General features: G+C 47.1%; 1 protein-coding gene across 5 annotated transcripts in view; it reads left to right on the top strand.

Annotated features, from left to right (window-relative positions):
• Positions 1–17,889, top strand: part of CHRDL1 (chordin like 1) — a 112,787-nt gene extending 94,898 nt beyond the window's left edge. For 3 of the 5 annotated variants that reach the window (XM_032392773.1, XM_032392775.1, XM_032392774.1), the window contains exons 8-12: positions 1,144–1,312; positions 4,815–5,024; positions 9,938–10,105; positions 12,178–12,267; positions 15,448–17,889. In XM_032392773.1, coding sequence (XP_032248664.1) covers positions 1,144–1,312; positions 4,815–5,024; positions 9,938–10,105; positions 12,178–12,267; positions 15,448–15,578 — 768 coding nt within the window. In that variant the 3' untranslated portion in view covers positions 15,579–17,889. The remainder of the gene's footprint in view (positions 1–1,143; positions 1,313–4,814; positions 5,025–9,937; positions 10,106–12,177; positions 12,268–15,447) is intronic. The other 2 variants (XM_032392776.1, XM_032392777.1) reach the window with 1 other exon arrangement.
• Positions 17,890–20,138: the final 2,249 nt, after the last annotated feature.

Below are 20,138 nucleotides of genomic sequence, written 5' to 3' on the forward strand. Positions count from 1 at the left end.
GGGGGAGTGGGAGAGGGAGAAGCAGGCTTCCCGCTGAGCAGGGAGCCTGACGTGGGGCTCGATCCCAGGACCCTGGGACCATGACCTGAGCCGAAGGCAGATGCTTAACGACTGGCCACCCAGACGCCCCTGAGTCTCAGTGCATCTTATCGGGACTATCCTTGGGTCCCATCTCTTCCTCCTATCCAGTTCACCCTATACATAATCAAGGATCAATGCTTGGAAACACAGTTCTCTTTCCCTGCTTTAAAAAAAAAATCCTTCAAAGGCTCCCACACCCTTACCTCTGTAGCATACTGAATAAAGTCCTCACCCCTTATTTTTTTTTTAATATTTTATTTATTTGACAGAGAGAGACACAGCGAGAGAGGGAACACAAGCAGGGGGAGTGGGAGAGGGAGAAGCAGGCTTCCCGCCGAGCAGGGAGCCTGATGCAGGGCTCGATCCCAGGACCCTGGGATCATGACCTGAGCCGAAGGCAGACGCTTAACGACTGAGCCACCCAGGCGCCCCAAGTCCTCACCCCTTATTAGCCTGTCATTTCAAGTGCTCCATGATCTGGCTGCAACCCGCTTTTGGAATGTTATCCTTCAAATGTTCCCTTTTATGGACTCTATTTTCTCTGCTACACCTTCTCAACTTGGAAATGGCTGCCTGGAATATTCCCCATCAACTCTGCCTGTCCACCCGTCATGGCCCAGGTCACAAACCCTCTCCAGCCAGTTCTCTTTCTCTTCCTACTTCGCATAGCAATTTCTACTTCCCCCGTGGTCTCTGTCCCACTCTGCCTTGCCTTGCAGGCTAATACCTTAACTCTTACACGTAAGATTCTTGGGGGCAGGACGGACACTTTATTTCCGTTCTTTTTTTTTTTTTTTTGGCTGTTTGCTCCCTCCGAGGTTTGTCTGTGAAGCTTGCCCAGTCTTCTGCAAGGAGAGAGAGAAATCTCAGCGTGCTGTCAAGGCTGTTCTTACTTCATATCCCTCTGTGGCTACCGGTGTGGGTGGACATGTAGTTAATTTAAGATCAGAGAGCTCAGATCATCGCTAGAAGTCATCAAACGGCTTCGATGTGTGTGTCATTCCCTTCCTGCCTTCTCTCTGATGGCTTTGGGGGACTGAGTTTTTCCTTGTTGTTTTACAGAGACATTCCTACCACCGCTCTCACTACGACCCTCCACCAAGCCGACAGGCTGGAGGTCTGCCCCGCTTTCCTGGGGCCAGAAGCCACCGAGGAGCTCTTATGGATTCCCAGCAAGCATCGGGCACCATCGTGCAGATTGTCATCAACAACAAACACAAGCACGGACAAGGTAAGGGACATGCTCCCTTGGTACCACTTCCGCAGCAGGACTTCCGCTGCCCCCACCCCCGTCTTTGGAGGGCTGGACCTGGAAAGGGCCCTGTGTCCTGTGCATATCAGACCGTCACACGAGCAACACTTAACCATCAAGCCTCCAAGCGAGTGTGGACAAGCGACTCCAAGAGACCGTCAGGACTTCCCTAAACACAGCCCAAAGAGCTTAGTTTCTACTTCAGGTGTATCTGTCTTTATTTAGGACAAAAGGCAAGAAAGCAGTGAACCTGATGCAGCCCCCAGCGTTTTTCCGCAGTTGCCCTAGGGGGTTGCAGGTCATTGGGGAAAGCTCCTTGGATCGTTAACGGAAAGAGAGATGGTTTGTTTTCCGGTTGGGCACCCGATATTCACAGGTACTCAGCACCAGCCGCTTTTGAAACTCTTAACCCCACACCTTAGAAATAGCAATTCTCATACCTCAGGGCACCCGGGATTCTCCCCCGGCCCCTTCCTAAAGATACGTATTCCGGGCCCCACACTCAGAGATTCTAATTCACATGAGACGATTGTCATTAGAAATGAGTAATCCAGTAAGAAATCCAGAAACCTCCTGGCGGCGCACCACGAGGACTGATCAGGTTAACAGGGACATGCAGCCCACTCGGCGGACCAGCTGCTTGCAGGCAGGCACCCACACACGTCCGTGGCCCCAGACCTTCCTGCGCAGAGCTCCCCGGCCTCCACCCTCACCCCAGTAGCGGGGGTGGCGGGGGGAGGAGAAATTCAATCAAACAATTGACTGCTTCTTACTTTTTTAGGCATCCTGTCAACCAGCTCTTCAGAGCAAGAGCTCAGCTGGTTCCCTTTTATGAAACCACAAACATGTTTTGTTTCCTTTAAAGGAGAAACAAATCAAAGCCAGTTCCCTGAACGGGTTAAAAGTAATAAATTATTAAACCAAATGATTGAATAACACGGGTGAAAAACAATCCGTTACAAAGAACTCCTACGATAAATCTCAACAAAGCTGGTCAAACCAAAGCTAGTTGATCACATCTGTTAAGAGTTAGATGTAAATTTCAGATTACAGATAAAAAACATTGAATCGCTTTTGAAACTAACAGGTTTAAAAGAAGAACATACAAAATAAAACTCTTAATAAAAAATAGTGATATATTAGAAGAATTAGAAATATTTACTATCGATCTGGGTTTGATTTGAAATGTATTATTTTTAAATTCCAAGGCATTCTGATAAGAATTTATGAAATGCGGAGGTGTAGGAGGTAAAAATGCAGTTTGATTTTCAGTCCTAAATTGTCTCCAATAGATTCCATTTGCTCTGAAAGTATTTCAAAGCCTTAAAAAAACCTGTGGGGTAATGGACTTTGAAAATCCTAAATCCCATAATTTCCACAGGCCTCTTCATTTCAGGGCAGAGGCTCATCCCTTGATTTTCTCTGTGTCATACAAAAGGCCCAGCTGGTTTACATTTTTTCATTGCTCCCATTGATTTGGATGCAGTGGTTCTTTCCTGACCTATTATAGTTCACTGGAGAATCACTTGCCCCCACCCTCATCTCTCAATGCCCCACCTGGATGATACAGAATCATCTCGAGAGTCTGTTGGTGGGGAGAAGGCTGCATTTCCCTCTAGAGCATTGACCTTTCACTCCTGCATCTCAGAGTGCAGGCTCTCACCCAGTCTAGATTGTTCTCTTAGTCCAAATGTTTAGGGGAGAGGGAACCCGGCTATATAACACTGGGGGTCCTATCTGTCCTTCTCCTTAGCTTTCCTGCTAACAGACATGGCCCTCTGAGATGCATCTGCTTGGTCCCCTGCTTGAGTCAAAGGGGAGAAGTGATAGGACTCCGCCATTTTGAACTTGACTCCAGCCTAAATTTGCTTGAAGCAGACTATGTACCCACTTGATCACATTGTCTAGAAGGGAAGAGAGAGGCAGGGTGGGGGCAGGAGAGAGAACAACACATCTGGCCTATCTTGTCACGTGATTCCATCCACAGCCCTGAACCTCACAGTCCACATGTCAAGTCCCTGTTCTATCTCCCTGTCAGTTTGGGAAATTCTCTCATTTAGGTTCTTGGGTTCTTGGAAATCTTTGCATGGATTGACCTGCTAGAGCGCCTAGAACTCTAGCAGTACTTGCAAAGGACAGGAAAAAGCAGCCAACATCATCCATATTTCCAAATGTGACCCAGTGGACTTGATGAGAAAGAAATAGCCCAATGATTCATCCCTCTGAGGCCGTTGTCTTGCGGCCAAATCAGTCAGTTCCTAGAAACGCCCCAAGTGGGGCTCTTTCTCCCAGCCTAGCCCCGCCTCAAGTGATACAACCCACCCTAGAGATATTGTTGATCGGGATGCCGACAGGTCTCCCTGGGTATGATGAGGTGATGGGAATAATGAGAAACACACCCGGTCCCAGTCATGGCTTAAAATCTCCAGAATGTCTCAGCACTTTCAAAAAGGGAGAGAACTTATTCTCTGCCCTCCCCGTTTGCAACCCAGTGGAGTTCTTATCCTGGAGCCTAGCTCCATGTCTTACAGTGGGAGCTGGATATGTTTTGGTTGGTTTACATTAGAGGATGTTCCTGTGGCCCCTTCCCTTCATAGGCCCCTTGGCCTGCAGTTCTTCAGATGCTTGCTCTTTGCAAGGCGCCTTAGAAAACATGGAGCCTATGACTTCACTTCTGGCCCAACAAATGTGAGACCACCAAAGACCATCTATAGGACAGGCAGTGATTCACTGCTGTGGAATCTCTACAGCCACTGTGAGGTGGGGGCCAGAGGACATTGCCTGAAGATTAGAGGCACGGAAGGCTCTTTCCTTCATGATCCTTTCCCTCTTGATCTCATATTAGCGCCTTCCTTACCATGCCAGATGGGAGGCCAGCGCCATTAACTCCATACCCATCTGTGTTGGTGGATCAGACTCTCGTAGCATGTGATATTCTGAAAGGATTTGCTTTCAGGATCTGGAAATACTGGCCCTTTGGGAAGAGCAATAGTTTCTGCATCTAGCCTCCCTGGGCAGCCAATGTCTCTGGGAAATTTTCATGCCAAGGAGCCTATCCACTTGGGCCATACAGCTCTTTTGTGAAACTGCAGGTATTAACACTAAATTCTACTAGCGGTTCCTTATCAGGTACCCAGGGCAGATGGAACTCTGCTTTCATCCATTGGTACGTTCTTCCACTTTCAGAAATATTTCTTGACGGCTCACAATGGCCTGGGCACTTGTGAGCATCCAGAGGTCACTGCTAAAGGACCTGAGTAGTTGCTAATGGTAGAACAGGAACTGAGCTGGTTTTTTGGTTTGGGGGGGGGGGGTGGTTTTTGTTTTTGGTTACATAGGCTGCTCTGTCAGCGTACATCCAACAGCCACAAAAAGGACAAAGGATGCTTGATGTCTTAAGGGGTTCAGGGCTTGGGTTCTGAGCACAGGGGCCCATTTCAGCTCCCTAGCCTTTAATTTCCAGTCCTGTGTTCTCTTCCAGTGTGTGTTTCCAATGGAAAGACCTACTCCCATGGCGAGTCCTGGCACCCGAACCTCCGGGCGTTTGGCGTTGTGGAGTGTGTGCTGTGCACTTGTAATATCACCAAGCAAGAGTGTAAGAAAATCCACTGCCCCAATCGATACCCCTGCAAGTATCCGCAAAAAATAGATGGAAAGTGCTGCAAGGTGTGTCCAGGTAAAAAGGCAAAAGGTGCGTTGGTTGGAAGCCCTGCCTTTGGTTGACTGAGATCCCCACAGAGTCCTTCTCATTGTTCTTTGAGCATCAAAAACCTAATCAACCTGTCACAGCATCGTAATGATACCAGTTCTAACAATGAACTTCATTCTCCCCTCTCTTGAAGGGCTGATAAGATGATTCCTTGGAAGAAACTTACTACTCAGAAATAGACTGGGGGTGTGCCCGTGTCTACCACACCTTTGGTCCCACGTAGCCCTAAGTGCCAGACTTCAGCCTGGCTTTTCTAAATTACAGAGAAATCGGATTGTGAGGATTATACAGAAGAACAGTAGCACCCATCATTGATGTCACCGTTTAACTCATCAAACACAGTCACATCCATGACCCTTTTGAGACAGGACAGGAGACAGGTGAGGTAGGGTGGAAGGATCATGGGTTCTGGGCCTGAGCGAAGGTTGCTGTGTGACCTTAGAAATGTGACAAATCTTCCCTGGCCTTCATCAGCCTCATCGGTACAATGGAAAGCTTGGAACAATTAATCTCCAAGCTCCCGTCCAAAGCTACAATTTTATAATGATCTTATTGCTCTATTAAAGATAAAACTGAAGCGTATTGGGTGACTGGCCCTGAGTCACGCAAATCGATAAGAAACCCAAGGTTTGAAATTCAGGTCACTTACAGCCCATTGTCTTTTCTAGGCCAGTAGAAAATATTGAACTGATAAGAAAAAAACAAATTAATTAAATAGTGGCTTTAACGCCTATGATGTAGATAAAAATATAGTCTGTAGTGTTGAGGTTGACAGCACTGGGGACTGGTAATCAAGAAATCTAATCCTGGCTCTGCCACTGGTTTCCTGTGTGACCTAGAAAAAGTCACTGCACCTCTCTGAGCTTCAGTTTCCTTCTCTGAAAAACGAGAGGATTAGAGTGGATGCTTTCTTAGGGCCTTTCCAGCTCCAACATTCTAGGAGTGAATGAATGAGTCTGTTCCTTGCACATGAATTTATCTATCATTTCTTACGCCTACGTGTAGTTTTGTAAACACATACGAAAAGCCAAAAATTTTTCAAAGTAGGCAGAGAGCTAAATCATGTATTCCTTCAGCTGAGGCAATTCCTCATGATCAGCAGGCAACCACAAACTTAGCCAACATATATTTTTTTGAGCATCCCCACTATGTAATATTCCAGTTTTGATCTCAGCCCTTCAGACCAAATCCCATTTCATTGTATGCTTAGGCCTTTAGTGATGCAGGTGATTCAAATAAGAAGTGAACCCATCAACTGAACCCAGAACAAGGATGGTTAAATAAATGATGGTATAGCCATACCATGCCATATTATACGGCCAGCAAAAATCATCGTAGACCAAGGTTTAATGGCATGGAAAGATGTTTGTGACAGATCGGTTAAGTACAAAGAGCACGCTACAAAACAATATGATTCCACTTGTGTTAAAAAAGAAAGTGTTTATAATACACTTAGGCCAAAACAAAAGGCTGGAAGGGCATACGGCAGACTGTTAATGATGGCTATCTTTGGATGATTGAACCATAGGTAGTTCTCATTTTCTTCTTTTGGTTTGTCTGCATTTTTCAAGTTTTCGACAACACGTATTACTTTTGTAATTAGAAGAAGAAGTTATTGTTTAAAGAAATGCCCTCCAGAATCCCAACTGGCAATATGTCAAAGAGTCTGATGGACCAAACCTGTCTCTCTAGAAGAGCGGCTTTGCCACCCTGCTCGGGGGTGTGGAGATAGATACAGAACTTATGGAGCAACATGGCAGGAGACAGTCTCTGTCCCATTCTGTGTACCTGTCTCTCAGCGAGGCAGACAGGGGTGTCTGCAAATTGACACCTGATAGTCACGCCGCCTACCAAGAGTCACCATCCACAGACACCAGGGCACCTGTTCCAGCTCCTCAGAAACCTCAGCGCATCAGGGAACATGTCCTCACTCATGCATTTGATCCAGAAATACGTATTACGTGCCTACTGTCTGCAAGACACTGTTCTAGGCACTGAGAGGAATGAACAAGCCAGTTAACTAAGGCCACTTGTCAGCATCATCCTTACATCCTAGCGGGAGAAGAAAGACAATGAACACAAACAACAAGGTGATTTTAGGTTGTGATGGGTACTGTGAAGAAAGACCAAGCAGGATCAGGGGACAGTGAAGAAGGGGAGGGTGGGCACTTTCAAAAGAGTGGCCAGGGGAGGCTTCTCTGAAGAAGCAATATTTGAGTAGAGTCCTGAGTGATAGAAGGAGCGAGAAAGGGGAAGATCATGACATCCTCAGCCTCTTAGAAAACAATACACGACGTAGAAAAAGGGACAAAGAATGAAGAGGGAAGAAGATTTGTGTCGAGAAGGGGAGAGAAATAGAATTCACTGATGATCCAGCCAAAAGTTTCATTCTAACAAATGATTGCAGGCTCCCCCAGTCACAAGTGAGGGCCAAAATAAAGGATGGGAGTTTTCTTTCTCTCTCTTGCCCTTGTTCTGGTAGAGGCTGGCCTGGCTTTGTGCACCAGTGGCCACCTACAGGGTTGTGTATGACTTCCACTGCCTGAAGGCTCCCCAACTCCTCTCCCACCCTCACCACACCTCCCCGATATCTGGAATTCCCATAATTACACACTCCTTTTGGTTTACAGCAGAAAACGACCCTGTTGAGACTTAAAAGTTACCTGGGCAGGGATAATATGTCACCAGTCATCTCCACCTCCATAAGGAAATGCTTTCTCAATTTCTTAGTTCTGGAGAGCTTGGGATACAAGCATTCTCAAGGGAAGCGGAAATGGCCAGAAATAACTTGAAGCATAGCAGGCTTCCTTGGAAGGAAAGGAAACAAGGTGAACCTGGAACGATCGGAAGATCAGAAAGCACCTTGAGGTGGAGGGTGTGGAATGAGGAGGATGTCGCCCACTGGGTAGCTTGAAAGACATACTTTGTTTATTCTTAATATTTTCAGACGCCAACCAGGGTCGAGTCACTGATGGATTTTGTTGTTTGTAGAGCCCTCCTGCTGAGTAAATTAAGCTCTTGGTGTGTGTGGGGGTTGCTGCTGAGTAAATTAAGCTCTTGGTGGGGGGAGGTGCGAGGCGACTCTTCAGGACACTGGGAGAACTTTTAGCACATCACAGGTATTTACAGTGCCAACATGGAGATCACGTAGCATTTATAGCCGTAGCCAGTATTAAGTTGGTGAAAAAAAATTTTTTTAAGGTTTTATTTATTTGAGAGAGAGAGAGAGACAGCATGACCAGGGGGAGGAGCAGAGGGAGAGGAACAAGCAGACTCTGAGCTGACTGCAGGGCCCGACGCAGGACCCCATCCCATGATCATGATGTGAACCAAAATCAGTCGGATGCTTAACCAACTGAGCCATCCAGGCACCCCCGGGGCAAAAAGTTTAACAATTGACTCAGCTCTCATTCTAAAGGTGATAAAGACATAGAGGTCCCTGTATACCCAGAGACCCACTCCTCCCACTTGAAAAATGCTAGCACACATCCCTTAATTACTAACATATTACCAAAAAAGCCTGGCCCACCAAGTAATTAAATAAGTACAAAAGACAAAAGGAGAAAGGAAGCTTGATTCCAAGGGGACCTGCAAACTGAGAAGTCCAACCTGGAATCATCAAGAGAAGACTGGTTTTGTCCTTACACTGCCAAAATGGTGGTGGGGGTGGGAAAGCTAATCAGGTCAGCAAGAGATGTGCAATAGCAATTTGATTCCAACCTGTGGTCCACATGCATCCAATTGGCTAACAATGAGTCCCTAACTGGAGTCACAGATCCAACGTACCCGGCACTCAGTGGTTTCATCAGATAATCTTACAGATGACTTCTTGCACATACTCCAAGTTTTGGGGTGTCCATGGCTTCTCTTTGTTGTTCCTGATTTGAGTGTACACTTTAAAGACACAGCTGAAGAGGGTGCAGATCACAAAGCCAGCAAGGAAATTTAACTCATGGATAACCACATGGGAGAAAAACTCTTTTTTTTTGTTTTTTTGCTTTTTGTTTTTTGTGTTTTTTTGTATGTGTTTTTGTTTTCATTTTTGTTTGTTTGTTTTTGGGGGGTTTTGGTTGGGGGCTGAGGAAAGAGGAGGGCGGAGTGGAATGGGAAGTATGAGGGGGCTGGTATCTTTATGCCTGGAAGCTGAAATCCAACAGTTTAGATTATACTTTAAATGATCCATAGTTGAGGGATTTGACCAGTTTTTTTTTTGTGTGTGTGTGTGTCCCAACCGTTCATTTGGCATAGCGTACATATGACTAATCTGACATCTAGGTTTTGGCACTGGTGTTGATCCGGTATTATCGTTCCCCTTACAAACAAATCAAAGAGCATTCAGAAATGTCAAGCCAATTTGGATAGATCCTTTGGGCAAGTATATGCACATAAGTGAGTGTCATAAATGTTTTCTAAGTAGACCTAAGTGATGTCAGGGAAGTTAACCAGGGCGCTCTGTCAGCCCATTTCCTGGGTCTCTGTTGGTAACACCGAGCTAAACAGACCATGATCGGGACCCAGCATGCAAAATCCTATATACCCTGAAATGCCTCAGAGATTTGTACCTGGCCACATTCTTCTTCCTCATGAAGGTCCCCTCCTCTGTGGCGGTGGGTGGATCCGGTTTGCTTGATGGGTCAGGGCTCTGCGGAGCTGTGGATTCTTTCGCCATGTGGACTTCAATGAAAGGTCATGTGTCCCTTTGTGATTTGATGGCTGTTACAGGGCAGCCTAAACTGAGCCAAGGAAATATTGGGTGGGACTTCTATCTTCGTGAGAATGTCCTTGTTGACTGTCCATGTTGGATGAGTGTGAGGTGTTATGAACAGCAAGATGCCTGAAGTTCGCTTCTGGTTTTAGAAAGCCGTTACAAACCTCTGCTTGCTTCCTGATTCCAGAAGAACTTCCAGGCCAAAACTTTGACAGCAAGGGCTACTTTTGTGGAGAAGAAACAATGCCCGTGTATGAGTCTGTGTTCATGGAGGATGGGGAGACCACCAGAAAAATAGCCCTGGAGACAGAGAGACCACCTCAGGTAGAGGTCCACGTTTGGACCATCCGGAAGGGTGAGCAAGACAATATTAATCCTTGTTATTTTTTTTTTTGTAAGGGGTGGGGGAACAGGGAAGGAGGGGGAGACTCACCTTAATGTTGCTTCAACCTATTCCTCTGTTTGGCTCAGTTCTCCTGATTGCTCAGAAACATGACTAACACATCTGTGATTATGACCTTTAAATTCAACCATGACCTGTCCAAAAAGCTAAGCATTGGCCCTTGGGGTTTGTTGTCTTTCTCACACCAACAAAGGCTGGAGGAGTGCTTCTCCACTCTGGCTGCACATCAGAATCTTCTGCGAGAGGTTTTTGTAAATACCAAATGCCTGGGCCCTACCCTCAGAGATGTCGATGGATCGGCCAGGAATGGGGCCTTGGCATAAGTGTTTGTTTTGAAGTCTCTACAGGTGAGTCTAATGTGCAGCTAAGGTCATGACCAACCAGATTATAGCCTACCATTCTTTCCAACACGAAGCTGAACCAACATGAAAATCCATGCATGTGGTGTGAAGTTACGTCTCTCAAATCATGCTATGTACTCTGGGGTAAGATACATTGAAAACCTCATCCCTGCCCTCAAGAAGATTTAGAGTCTCACCAAAGGGACAATCCCAGTCATTATGTCCATCCAATTCCTTTTGTGATTACTCACACTGACTGCCATAGCAAGCTACATTGTGTTCTTTGTGGTCCATAGCTCTTCAAGCCATCCTGCATCTAGATACAAGGCTAGTGTTGATCTAGTCTGGTCAACTTTTCTAGGAATCCAAGTAAAGAGGTAAGATTTCACTTGGGAAATAATGCACGTCCTTTTTCTCCTGTCGCCTGCCTAAGGCTCAAGAGTGCTCAGACTTTATTCTGCTTTGGTATCGTACAAGGAGCTGGTTTACAACGCAGCTACCTGGGCCCGTCCAAGAGATGGGAAGTCAGTAGGCCTTAGCGAGCACCTCCGTGTGTCCCAAACAGCCAGTGATTCTAATTTGGGTGGCACTTGGACTGTCCTTTGAGAAACAACTGCTCGAGTGTTAGTGGGGCTCCTTCCTCCCCCTTTTCCCGACTTTCTTTGCCTGAAAAAATGAGTTCCTCCCCACCCCTGAAAAAATATGCCAAAACACACATATTTCTCATCTGTGTTTATTTTTGCACTATACCTAGGAATGTTGGTTTTCCGTCTCTAACTCCCTAGCTCCTCTGGAACTGGTCATCTAGGACTAAGCCCTGTTCTGTTGGCTTCCGTAGCAGCGGACCCACTATTTTTTGCTCCACACCTCTCACTCCCTAGAGGCATGTGGAGGTTTTTTGGCTTGCTGGTATAGCATCTCAGTGACTTCTTATTCAGTGCTGGGCAGCCAAGGACTGTGCTTGGTGAGCAGAGAAACACCCAGGCTTCAATTACGTGGCCCTCTCTAGACCTCCTGAGGATTAAGTAGGCTGGTAACTTGTTGCTCCTTAACTGCAAGGTCATTTTCCGTTTGAGTGTTATTCCAATAATCACTTTTCAGGCAAAGTGGAGACGGTGGGTACCCCCCCCCCCCCCCCATTTTGACTTTCCCCATTTTCTGTAAGGGAAAGCTAAAGATGCTGTGGATATTTCCCAAAGGAAAATACGCTTTTCAGTGAGTTTGGGAACAGGGATGGCTTCTCCTGTCTTCAGTCCCACGGCTGTCTCACTGCTTGGCCAGAAGGGCAGCCCAGTAGTTTGGCAGGGACATAATCTACCTGGACCCGGGGGCAAGAGCAGAAATTTCCAATGCCGCCTTTGGTGGTAGAGACACTCCCACCAGCACCCTTGCTTGATTCTATGTGGCTTTCCCTAGGAGGGGGGTCCCATGGTCAGCAACACTATCTTCCATATCTTTATCCTCTGGAGAACTAAGGGGAGGCCAGTGAGCCAAGGAAACAGATGGAGTCAATTATAACCCTTGAGCCATCCAAGTTCCTGGTTAAGCACATTACACAGCCCAGCTCGATACTCCTAAGCCCCTGTAATGAGATGATATGCTCAACCCAAGCAGAAAAAGGGGGGGGGTGGTTCCAGATAGAGAGGGCCTGACCACCTGCCCCACTTTTTCACTTGGCCCCAGGCATTCTCCAGCACTTCCATATTGAGAAGATCTCCAAAAGGATGTTTGAGGAACTCCATCACTTCAAGCTGGTGACCAGGACGACCCTGAGTAAGTGGTACCTGTCTTTTTTTCCTCCTCTGGAAAACACCTCCAGGCTTCCATGTAGCAGAGCCCCCAATAAAGTGCCTTTGCGTTCTCGGTGAATGTCAGCAGGGCTCAGTGTCGACATCAGAGGATGTTCTGTCTCTTCTCCGGGGGGGGACTTAGCAGCGGAGGGGGTGTCTGAATGTGAGCTGAAAAGCTTGGATCTGAAGACAAATCCAGATGTGGTCTGAGCATAAGCTACCTCGAGTCCAGGTTTCCTGACTCTCTTCAATGAACCCTGCTAACCCCAGAGTCTCCAGAGGGTCAGAGAAAGCTCACAAGATTCCGGGGCTGGTTGGTACATTTGTGGAGACGTCCCATCTGGAAGGATAAGTCCTCTGGTGGTAGGGATGAGAGAGAGAAAGTGAACGCATCCCAATTCAGCAAAGCTCTGTGCGACTCTGTGGAACTGCCCCTGAGTGGTCCTGTTTCTTTAAAAGCATCCAGGCACTCACTCAGGCATACCTGCAGCTCTCCCTCTTTCTATGCAGGGTGGAGCCTAAGGACTAGACACTGCTAGATATTGGGGGTGGGGGGTGGGGGGTGGGGAGCACTTCTGAAGAAATAAAAGGCCCAGAATTTCTATCCACAGGGAATGCCAATGGGCAAGACAGAACATGAAAATGACTTCTCTAAGAATCAGTCTAGTTCTGAAGAGTTAAATACTTAAATACTCAGGGGAAATCTGCAAGGAACAATGAGACGAGAGCCAGGCAGGCTTAGTCAAGGAAGGCTTCAGGGAGGAGGTGTGTTTTGAAAGAGAAGGGTGTGATGGGGCTGCAGGTCAGGAAATCCGTTCAGTGAGAGGGTGCAGCCCAAGAGAAGACTCAGACAAGAGCGAACAAGAAATGTGGGGGTGGACGGCCCTGGAAGAAGCCAGAGAGGAGTTCACGGAGAAGGCAAGTAGCGTGGGTAGTTGCTGTAGCCTCACAAATGGCCTGGCGAGATGGAAATGGTGCTTCGGAAAGATGTCTCTTGGCCCTCAGGCGGATTTATTACATACCTACTTTGATGAAGCCGTGTTCCAAAGAGCCCAGTATGCCATGCTGAGAAGTTGGACTTGCTTTCCAGACCCGAGAACCCCAGGGGAGGGTTTTAAGCAAGTGCACGATGCATGCAGATCTGTTTTTTATTTTTTTAGAAACTAAGATATATCTTTTAATTCTTTTATAATAGAAGTTAACAGAAATGCAGTACATCTGTTTTTTAGAATGGAGTGCCCACTGTGTGGAGTGAAAAGTGAACTCTCAGTGATAAGTAGCTGGTGGTACTCTGAATCAGGAAGCTCTTATAGCATAAAACAACAGCAACAACAGCAACAACAAACAACTCATACTGTATTAGGTTGGTCAGACAGGGAAGGAGAGGTCACCATGAGGGACACCTCTGAGGTTAAATCATCAGGATCGCTACAAAGAGAGAAGTGAGTTTGGAATGACTCCAACAGTAACAACTTTATAGACTTGGTGAATAGTGTTAATTTGCTAACAGGAAACTCTGGAGAATAAGCAGGTACTGAGGGGAAAAGCCCGTTTCACTTGGAACATGTTTAGATGAAGATACTTAAAGGTCATCCGAGAAGAGTTTATCCTATGGGCAGCGGGAAATAGGGTTGATGAGGTCACTTGTTTATTCTGTAGGAGACTGACGGACGATAAACTGAACGTGAGGGAGGAGAGAATTCAAACGAGGGGTTGGGAGTCCTTACATGTGAGTAAGGAACAAAGGGGGCAGAGTCTAGGATCTGGTACTGATGATGTGACTTTTGAAATTACCAATTAATTTCAAAGAACACATTTTTGTTTCTGCCATGAGCAAGGCACTGCGCTGGGCACTGGGGGGCTTGAAAGATGGTTGAAACAGACTCTCTGTTCATAACAGGATTTGGGGTGTATAATGGAAGAAGACAGTGTGTGCCTCCAGCTGTGTGCGCCAAAGGAAGTGGGGACTAAGATGACCCTGCAGGGACACCTGGGGACAAAGAAAAACAAGCCTGACCCTTTCTATCATGAGGCCATCAGATCCTGGCACACAGCAGGGCTTTGGTAGAAGCCGGTTCCTTGCCCGACCCTTCTCTCCTTTCCCATTGAGTTGGAGAGAACAGAGAAAAGTGAACGATCCAAGGGAGACAGGAAGTGGAGACATCGAGTCTGTAAGGAAAGAGGGTCATGATCTTCTATGGCCAGGGAAAGAAAAGAGGTTGAAAATAGGTTCTGGATGAAGAGGAGCTCACTGACTTTGGACTAGGAGTTCCCCAGGTTGTAACACCATGAGAGCAGGAATCAAAAGACCAAAGAGGATATCCGGGGTGGGCAGTTTGTTACAAAGGTTATTTGCCATGGCAAGGTGATAGCAGGAGAAGGAAGATCTTGCCACTTGAGGATCAGGAAACTCCGAGAAGGTATGGGTCCAGAAGAAGGATGATCTAGAGTGGTTACCAGTCAGTGCTCAGCACAGGGTGTGAACTCAAAAATGTTTGCTCAACTAGCATGATGGAATGGGGAAGAGGCAAGTTGGTAAGGACAGGCTGGAAGTATGGGCACGTCCCTGGAGGGAGAGGAAAAAACAGGGAATGGGAGGGATAGCACAGGAGGGGATTGAGGGATGCCAAAGGGGGTGTAAAGACAGCATGTGAGCATAGGAGAAAACAGAGGTGGGCAGTTGTTAGCAAAGGGTGGCATGGATAGAGAAAAGAGCAGTAAATAATCAAGTCCCCTAAACTGGTATCTGGCCCCCCAAAAAGTAAGCAAAGCCTCAGTAACACACAGGTACTGCTTTATTTGGCCTGGTCCCAAGTGAGCCACCTAAACAGCTCACAACCTGATAGTGGGGCATTTCACAAATCGTACATATACTGCAAAAATTCCAAGAATAATACTTAGGTTTGACTCTTGAGGCCGTTACATATTATTCTTGGGATTCTTACAAATCCTGCATATTGAAATGAATACCCCGTGGCCCGTTTTCCATATCTGTCCCCAGAAATGTGTTTTGCAGGGCTGTTCTGAAACCACCTGACGTTTGTATTCCGACCACCCCACCCCCCCGGTGAGCGAGCGGGTAAGGATCGGGTAGATTGGTTACACTCCTAATTGGCTCTGCCCTCCTCTTATATGTCTGGGCTACTCTGTGTTTGCTTTGTAGGCCAGTGGAAGATATTCACCGAAGGAGAAGCTCAGATCAGCCAGATGTGTTCAAGTCGTGTGTGCAGAACAGAGCTTGAAGATTTGGTCAAGGTTTTGTACCTGGAGAGGTCTGAAAAGGGCCACTGTTAGACGAGACAGACAGTATTGGAGAGGGTAAAGCAAGAAAACTCAAGCTGCAGCTGGACTGCGGGCTGATTTTGCTTAAGTCAACAGTGCCCTAAAACCCCAAACTCAAATGCAGTTCATTATTCACGCCATGCACAGCATAACTTGCTCCTTTATGTGGAGTGGTGTGTCAGTCCTTAAACACCTCCTGCAAAGAGACTAGAAGAGTCTTGAGTTATTTGTGGGAGGAGGAGGGCTAGAACACCGCAACACTGCTCTAGTTTCTGGGAGAATCACATTTCTTCACAGGTTAAAGAGTAAACCAAACCCTAGGGTTTCTATCTAGAAAGTTACTCCAGTGAAAGAAAACCGATGAGAATTTGCTTAGTAGGAGTTGTGTAGTACAGAGAAAATATGTGTATGAAATTATACTCTTTGAATTTTAGGATGTCTTGTGTTTTTAAGAAAATATTAACTGCCCATCCTCATCCACACAGACACACACGTCTGTGTGCAAGCATGCATGTGTGCACGCACGCACGCGCGCGCACACACACACACACGCACACACACACTAAACTGCCGCCTTCCTTCTGAGGCAAAGCCAGCATAGACTCTCCCCTCCTTTCCCTCGCCTGGCTCCCAAGTAGCTCTGAAGTCATGGGTACCCAGGAGGATAAAGAAGGAATTGTGAGCAGAAGGTCAGTGGTGTGGTTGCTGAAGTCACCGACTATGGTGGCAGGGTGAAGAATAAGAACACCATTTCATGGCCACATTCATTTTGAAGCCATAAATAACTTTTCCCTAGTGATGCCACTTCTCTTTTCTCCCTGAGCCTGTGGGGGGCCCCGTAAAGAAGTTAGAACTGAGTAAAATCTTCAGAAACTGAATCCACAGAAGACAAAATAATTGTTGAAGAAAATGGTGGATGGAAGTCAACAAGGAAACCTTGTGTTTTCAAGTCAATAAGAGTCACCAACAAAGAGCTCAATACTCGCTAATTTTCTTGATAGCCAGAGTTCTGTAGTCCAAAAATTTAGGTTAAATGATTACATTCTAGAAGCTTCTTAAAAGGGCAGTTTTCCTTCTTCTCCAATTACAGGAGTTCATTTTGACTTTGCAAAGGGGCTCAGTCCCCACAAGCTTCTGAAGGTTGGCTGTTCAGTTAGGAGAATTGTTGCTCATATGGGGAAGTGGATATTCTGACAAGGATCTTTGTTCTAAACTTTCCTACCATTCTCATCTCATCCACCAAGCAGGGATTTGAGTCATGAATCCTAGAGAAGGCTGCTCAGAAACTGTCTATTCACAGCTCGATACCAGAGCAGAACTTACCGTTCTGAGGCCTGGCTTTAGACATCATCTTTGTGGCAAAACTATAAATTCTCCAGAAGGATCTCAAGCCTGCCTTCTAGATTCATCCCTTCTGAGGGGCTTGAATGAACTCTAATGAGTACTCAGAAGTATCAAGGATGCAGACATCCTGTATTTCCCACTCCATGACCATAGGAGAGAGGAACGTTATTTTCCTTACAGTCGATGACACCAATAGGGAAAAATGTAAAAATCTTTATGGCAACCTGGCATAATGGAGTCTGTTCTCCTAAAAGAGATACAGGGGCGCCTCGTGGCCAGGCCTTCACCGGACAAGACTCCTACCAACCCTTCATACATACGCTCCACAGGAAAGGGAGGGAGGACATCCAGGGCCGAGAGGCCAGAGAGCATTATTGGGGACGAGGCTGCTAAGTAGCTTCGGCCTCCCTCCCAGAGGTGGCAGCATTTCCATAGTGTGGAAACAAGTAACTGGATCCTCAAGCCAAGTGGTGATTTCCCCTTCTGGATGACTCACCCCAAAGCCTTCCCACCCAGGTGTTCTCTGAAAGCTCAACCATAAGGGAACACCCAGAGAGCTTCCCTAGATAGACGTCTGCCCCCAGGTGCGGGGACACACCTTGCCCATGTGCTGTGTGAAGCAGGGGCTGGGGAGCTGTGCTAGGCCAACGTAGAAACCTTGCGGTGCTCTGTGTGGTATAGGCAGTAGGGCACGGGGAGAAGAGGCAGAGTCCCCTGTAGTTAGGAGAGGAGTGGATGTGGTTCTTCTTGTGTATTTATTTGTATCATAAACACCTGGAACAACAAAGACCATAAGCACCATTTAGCAGTTATAGCCATGTTCTAGTTAACTCGTGTAAACAAGTAAGAGTAAACGTAAAGTAACAGTATTAGCCTTTTGTTCTTCTTACAGGACATGTACCTAAATAGGGTACTTATTTATGTAGTCACTGTATTTCTGGATTTTTAAATTAATAAAAAAGTTAATTTTGAAAAATCATCTGCAGGAATGCTGCGGGAGTGATTGAGTCTCTGGTCGGTGCTGACCTCGGACCAAGTAGTGGGCGATGGGTGGGCTTGGCTGTTTCACACTCAGCTTGATGCCCCCTCGCTCCCACTGTGGCAACTTCGCTAAGAGTGGGGACTTTGCGGTCAGCCTGCCTGTGTTTCTAATCCCGGCTCTGCACTTCCCAGCTGTGTCAGTCTCCCCATCTCCCCATCTCCCCATCTATGAAACGGGGATAAATATGGTGCTATTGCCTTTTGCCTGCAATCCCACGGTGAGGCTTAATCTAGCCAGTGCACGTCAAGGGATTAGCAGACGTTCATTTATGACCATGGATGTTCTCGAAGGGCGTGGCCAAGACACTGAAGAGATTGGGGACAGAAGGCCACTGACTTGGGTTTCAGGGGGGCCTCAATTTCAGTCTGCTGCACAGGGAACAAGGTGAGAGTTTTGTCATATATGTTAATCCAAACCAAGTTGCCTCAAACCCCTAAGAGCAATTAGATGTGTGCTATTGCTGAAGCCAAGAGAGCCTAAGCGTCAGATCATATAAGGACACAAAAGTGTGCACTGGGCTGAGCAACACAGAAGTCATTGGTGGTGACGTGTTGGGGGAGTGATGGGAGCAGAAGCCAGAAGTGAGTGGGGAGGTAAGGAATTGGAGACAAAAATTAGAGCCACTCCTTGGAGAAGCTTCATTACAGAAAGTGGAGAGATTACATGAAGGAAGTAGCTGGGAAAGATACGGGGTCAAAGGAAAGTTTGGGGGGTTTTTAAAGATTTATGTATTTATTTCAGAGAGAGAGACAGAGAATGTGCAAGCAGGGGGAGGGGCAGAGGGAGAAGGTATTTAGACTCCCCGCTAATCACGGAGCCCAATGCGGGGCTCGATCCCACAACACTGAGATCAGGACCTGAGCCGAAACCAAAGGTCAGACGCTTAACCGACTGAGCCACCCAGGTGCCCTGGCAAAGTTTTTATTTCAAATATGGTAGATACTTGGCCATGTCTGAGTCCTGAAGGGAGAGACCCTATGGAAAGGAAAAGATTGAAGGTAATGGGGAAAGAAGTGTTACCTTGGTGTGGGAGGTGCATGAGAAGCCACTTCCCCATGCTGAGCCTCGAAACCCACAATCCTTGACCTACAACCTGGACCGAATTTTGGCCTCTGGTGGCCCACGCCTTACCGTGCATTTCGCTGTACCTAGTTCCCCTCATCTCTGTTAGCTTGCCCCCACCCCGCCCTTACAAAACCCAGCAAACTTTCCTCTGCAACGGTGGGCTCTAAATCCCCACATTACTCCACCTCCAGTGGGGGGACCACATAAAACTTAAACCAGTCACTCTGGCTCCCTCTGGCACTCTTCCTTTGCCCCGATCACCCACATCCTGGCAATATGGTCTCCTAGGAGTGGCCCATGTTTATTGGTGTTTGCCCTTCTCTCCTCCTGCAGGATTTTTCCTCTCTGTAGTCTCCACAGCCGGGTGATTCCGAGGAAGTCCCAGAGGTCATTTCATGTGGGCCACCCACTGCTTCCATCACCACACGTCTCCTGACACTCCCCACCACTCCTCGCTGGGATATGGCTGGTGGGGCTCCTTCTGCAGGCCTAGAGGTGCCAGCATGGTGGTGGTGGTGCTCCGGAGTCCCCAGTGGCACCTTATCCTGTGCACAAGTGGAGAGAATGCTCCCCTCCCTCCCCACCTGTGATGTTATATGTTGCCACCTTCCGTGAAACCAGTTTAACACATAGGCAGGGGTCTTCTTGTGCCTCAGAGTCTCTTGGACTTTTGCATTGAAATGAATCCTTCAAGTTCCATTTCCAGTACTTTCGTTGCCAGGACGCAGAGGCTGTGCTGAGTATAAGCCTCTAAGACAGACATGAGACTGTCCTCCTAATCCCTCTTCCTTATGGTTCCTGTGTACGGCCTCTGTTCCCCACTGAATCCCTCATGCAGACTGACTTCAGGGGGCCCACCCCACCGGTCAGCCAAACAAGCTCAGATACCTCTGAAACCTCTCCATGGGAGACAGGAGTCCTTAAATGCAGAGCTCCAGCGACAGCACACAGTCTCCCAAATAGTTCATACACATTTACAACATTGTGCCTTTGTATATACTCTTCCCACCACTAGAATGTTCTTCCCTCTCCTTTGCCCGGCAGACTCCTACTCATCCTTCAAGACCAAGTCAAAATGTCACCTCCTCTGTGGATCCTTACCTGCTCCCTTCCTAGTTTGC

Source organism: Phoca vitulina, unplaced genomic scaffold (assembly GCF_004348235.1).
Source record: "Phoca vitulina isolate PV1807 unplaced genomic scaffold, GSC_HSeal_1.0 scaffold69, whole genome shotgun sequence".
NCBI lineage: Eukaryota > Metazoa > Chordata > Mammalia > Carnivora > Phocidae > Phoca > Phoca vitulina.